General features: G+C 39.7%; 1 protein-coding gene across 1 annotated transcript; it reads left to right on the forward strand.

Moving 5' to 3' along the window:
* Positions 1-44: 44 nt before the first annotated feature.
* LOC104463443 (15-hydroxyprostaglandin dehydrogenase [NAD(+)]-like) lies at positions 45-5,060 on the forward strand (the record flags this gene model as incomplete). The annotated part of the gene is made up of 2 exons (XM_010075788.1): positions 45-168; positions 4,897-5,060. Coding segments are annotated over 2 exons (288 nt in total), but the record flags the coding sequence as incomplete, so codon positions are not given.
* Between the last annotated feature and the right edge of the window lie 336 nt (positions 5,061-5,396).

Genomic DNA, 5,396 nt, shown 5'->3' on the forward strand with positions numbered 1-5,396 from the left:
GTCTGTCCGGCCGCCCCCCAGCCTTTCCTTCCCTCCCCGCCCAGGTAGCCCTGCTGGACCGCAACTCCGAGGCCGGGCAGGAGAGCAAGGCGGCCCTGGACGAGCAGTTCGAAGCGCAGAGGACGGTGTTCATCCAGTGCGACGTTACGGACCAGGAGCAGCTGAGAGGTAAGGAGGAAACTGTCAGCGCCGTGCTCCGGCTTAACATGCAGCAACCTGAAAGAGCCCGGGCTGCTGCACCAATAAATGTGCAATTAAGGTTTCTGGAGGACAGCCCACTCCCAATCGCTTTTAACAGTGACTCAAAAAGGATTTGTTTCTGAACCTGCAGATGTGAAATTTTACTACCAGCGTGCATGTATTTCACAGTGTTACTTGGCACATTGTAAAGAAAAGCCACATGAATCCTTTCCATTGGGTGCTCTGTGTGATATTTTTGCATGAAAGCCTCTGCAGAAGATAATTGTTATTTTATGAGTAATATATATAAACTTTAAAGCATGGACTTGGTTTTTATGAGGCTTCCAACTGCATTCCCTCGTCACAAGAGTAATAAATTCTGCTCTGGGTTGCAGTGCTCTTTCTATACAGCACGCTTACTTTCAAAGTGTGCTGCTGTAGTTGAAAGCAGGATTGGCAAAGCTGTCACGCTGCTTTATCACAGTGTTAAATATGGGTTGGTAACATTTCACACACATCTTGCAGACGCAGGGAATGGCAAGGATCTCCCCTCATGTATGATATGCACTTATGTTTTCACTTAGTGAATAAAAAATCATGTGCCCTACTGAATTCTAAGAGTATCATATAATGTTGATGTACCCTTCATAATATTTCATAACTGCCACATCGCTTCATCAAAGTTTCATTATTAAAGACATACATTCATAGGTAGTGACTCAGATTTTGACATCACTTTTGTTAGTGTTCTTTCCCCAGATTCATTTGTGTCGGGCTAGATGTGAACATTTTGAATTCTGCTTTTATTCACTACGCTTCACTGACCGCTTTCTCAACAGCGGTGATTGAGCATACCCATTCCTCTTTCACAAAAGATTGCAGCTAGTCCAGGATTCAGTAGTGTTGCTCACTGCTCAGAGCTAGCATGGTTATGCCGAGTTCCAAAGCTTTACACTGTCTATCTGTAAGAGAGATGCTGCACTTTAAATTTGAGATCTGCTCTAATCAGCAAACAAAGTTTTTTATCAGCTGGGTTGCTTATTGACTCCTCCAAGTAGAAGGAACAACCTAGGAGCAAGAAAAAGCATCGTGGGAGTAGGAAGCATGTGCTGCAGCACAGGTGTTACCCCACTGTGCTTTCTGTCTCCCACCTCCCATGATTCCTCCTCTCTTTAGTGCCAGGCTAGTGCAGGACCAACACTGGGAACTGGAGTGGAGTGAGCAGGATGGTTCACTGAGGGAGGTTTTGGAACCCAGTCAGTAGGAAAAGAGCAAGCAGACTAGAACCAGAATGGGCTCTTGCAAGGAGCAAGAACCTGCAGCTGCTGCTTGTGCTTCTCTGATACTGCATTATAAAAAAAGGTTTCTTAGTGTAAATTTGCAATCATGTCTTACAAGCTTTTGGGGTTTCTGGGGTAGTTTTAAGTGGTTTTGTTGGTTGATGGGTTTTTTTATTGCTTTATTTTCCTATTTTTTCACTTGTAATTGCAAGACACCACTTCATAAACTTAGATTAATTTCACTCCTAGTGTTTAAAGTTCTTAGTGGGTGCGTCAAGACCCATACTTGCTTTTTATGTTAAAAGTCATGTGCATGAATGAAGTTCCTCTTCTTTTAACTGTAGTCCTTTCGGTATGAAACAAGTCACAGTACCAGAATGAGTATCTGTACGTACATAAGGGTTATGGGTAGGAAATCAGCTGCTTCATCTAATTTCAAGTCTTGCCTGTGCTTTTTTTCCTCTGGGGCTCTTTCACATAGTCCCCCTCAGAAATCTGTCTTGTTCCTCTTTTGAAAAATCACCATACATCTCCTTTTGTTATCCATGAATATTTAGGAAGCTCACATATAACTGGTGTTTGTATTTACTTCCCACTGTTTTTCCTACCTCTCATTTAAAATGGATCCTCCTCTTCATTTTTCATTTTTCTTCATTCAGTATTTCATATAATCATCTGCTTTTAATTTTTATGATTCCATAAGTACTAACTAGCGTGCGATGTAAACACAGGATTATTCTACATTTGAAAAGGGAAGAACAGGCCAGGTTACACTGATGTATGGGTGACAACTTTATTAGGAATTTATAATGAGATTTTTTATTTTTTTTTGTGGATGGTTAGTAGATGACATTACGGTAGGCAGATAAATTTTTACCAAAAATATTCCAAATTTGGTAATCATTATTTTAACATAGATATGCAAACAGCTGAAAAACATTTGGCTCTTTTCTCAATTTATAAACTAGAAAACTACAATCAGTCAAGACTCTGTGAATTTAATAAACAAATAATTGACAAAAGTACTATTACCCATGGCGTTTTTTGAAGACCAAAGATTCTATTAAGAATGAGGTTGATGAAATATGTCATTTAGAGAAGGTTTAAAAAGGAATCAGATAACCAGTTTCCAAATTTTTGAAGCTAACTGAAGACCCATATTGTATGTATTTTGGTCATTGAAACTAAGTTAAATAATCAGTTCTGCTCCTAATAAAGCCAAAGGTTTTCATTTGCCCTTGTTGATGTAGGATTGGAAAGATGAGAAGTGATTGAAGAGTTAAGTTGAGAAACCAGAGAATGAATTAGCAACAAACATAACAAAAGCCAAAAAGGCAGACAGCCAGAAATAGAGGCTTTAGTAATATTAAAATATTCTAGTACAGAATAGGAGTATTAGAAAAATCAGTATAATAAAGGCAGTTGGACAAATAAAACCTTTTCCATCAGCTGTCCAGCTCTTACTCTGATGACAAGATGTGATGGGTTTGCCCTTGGTTGGGGACCAAACCACATACCCACTCATGCAATTCCCCCTCCCTCCCCCCACCTGAGGACAGGGGAGAGAATTAAAGGAGTAAAGGGAAAAAAGGACTCGTGGGTTGAGATAAGGACAATTTAATAACTAAACTACAATAATATTGAAAATAATACTATATACAAATAAGTGATACACAGTGATACTGCCCCCGACCCGATGACCAAAGGCTCAGCCTGTTCCTGGCCAACGATCCTGGAGAAGGGAGAGTCCCGAAACCGCACTCACGGAATGGAGATAACAGTCTGAGCATCCCAGACCGAGAGCTGACCGGGGTAGGGGGGGGAAGGCCTTGAGAGAGTGACCACCTGGAGCAAGATGACCCAGAGCAAAAGAGATCCGGAACTAAAAAGGGCTGATCTTCCGGAGGGTCCTCACCTATATACTGGGCATGACGTGTATGTGATGGAATAGATTATTGGCCACTCTGGTTCTCAATCCTGAACCTACGATCAAATCCTGGGCTAGTAACTGGGGCTGTGCTCCCTCCCAGCTTCTCCTGTTTGCAGACAGACAGAGAAGCTGAAAGACCTTGCCAGATGCATAAACATCACTTTTTATCAGCTTTCTTCTGAGCACAAATCCAAAACACAGTCTCTTGGTAGCTATTATGAAGAAAGTTAACTCTGTCTCAGCCCAGGACACAAGATGATGACTGTGATGGACCTGCAGCATTCAGGCAGAGAAAAGGCTGTAACAGTCCCAACCATCTGGTGCAAGAAAAAAACTTTGTAAACCCCTTCAAGTGCTGCAAAAAAAGATAGAGGTCTCAAAGCTGCTTCTGTGCTCCTGATTGACACTAATAGCCAAAGGCTAAAGATCTGAGAATTAAGATCACCTTTTAGTGAAGTGGTTTAATTAAAGGCCTGTCAAGCATAATTTCAGTATACCTAAAATACTCCAGATTTTCAGTCAGTCCCGAAATGATGTTTTTTAAAACAATACTGGGGGGTTTACATAATGATAAATTTTTAGTGATGAGGAACAATATTTGGAGAGAAAAACAAACAAGCTATATATACATGTCAGCTAACGTCTGCAGTCGTGGAAAGTCTTAGTCTGGAATGAACATCTGGAGGTCATCTCATCCAACTATCCTGTCAAAGCAGAGCCAGCCTGGATGAGTTTGCCCATCTCTATGACATCATCATGTTTTTCCACACACATCTTTTATCTCAGTCTGAACACTGTCACCTGGGAGAATACAGTGTCATTGTGGAAGTTTCCCAGTTCTTTATTTTGAAATTCTTGGGAAGACAGGTCACTATTTACATCAACAGAAGGAAGATTTGAATTTGAGAAACACATTATTAGAGTTACCTGACAAGTTGGATGTATAACAATTTATTCATAAATGGAAAAATTTACACAAGAACTATGACGAATGATTTGTAGTTGAGAGATTCATATTAGTTATATCACTGAATAAGAATTGCGTTCTTAGGTTAAATTCAGACTCAACAAAGAAAATTGTTCTGAACGCATGAAGCTTTTATTTTTAATTTAAAACAGATGGTGCCAAATTTTGAATTCACTAGCTATATCAACCTGTTACACATTGGGCTATAAATGCTTAATTTATATAATTAGGGTGCCACACATCCTATCTAATACAAAATGTATGGGTGCTAAGAACTTTCATTAGCTCCTGTTATCAGGTATTATAAAACTGAATGAAAAGGCAACTATGGCATCTTAATCCTTTCAGTTTCCCTGAACACGTTTAATATTGGTGAATGGTTAGGTAAAGAATTTAATTTCATGTTGCTCATTAGTGGTTAAGAAAACACCAAAGACATTTTGGTAGACTAATAAAACATTAATTTGATGCATGCATTGTATTTTTATATCTTACTTTCCATAAGTGCTAAGAAATTTCACCCTTGGATCTTACTGTAGGTGCTTTCAAAAAAGTAATTGAACATTTTGGAAGGCTGGATATTGTGGTTAATAATGCTGGAGTGAACAATGAGAAGGACTGGGAAAGCACTATACAAATTAACTTGGTAAGCATTATCTCCTCTCACATGTCCATATTTTATTTAATGCTGGAATATACCTGACAGCCTTTGGCTGGTACAGATTGTGCCATATGACAGGACAGGAGTTACTGGATCGGTAAACACAGCTATTGAAACAATACCCATGTAACTGGATATGCACTGACCAATAAATGTGGGTGCGGTGGGGCCTTTATGTTGTCTATCCAAGACATACAGCACTCTGTAGAGGTACTCAGGCTAACAACAGACAAAAATCTCTTTCTATAAAACCCAATGAAATCCCAGGTAGGTGTAAAAGTTTGGTGTCCAAAGCAGTAGAGTTGCATCTACAGGAAGCCAGTCTGTTTATATGAATATTTTATTTTAGTTACTTGTGAGACTCCGCCGGCCTGCATT

The sequence above is a fragment of the Pterocles gutturalis genome, unplaced genomic scaffold (genome assembly GCF_000699245.1).
Source record: "Pterocles gutturalis isolate BGI_N339 unplaced genomic scaffold, ASM69924v1 scaffold50897, whole genome shotgun sequence".
Taxonomy (NCBI): Eukaryota; Metazoa; Chordata; class Aves; order Pterocliformes; family Pteroclidae; genus Pterocles; species Pterocles gutturalis.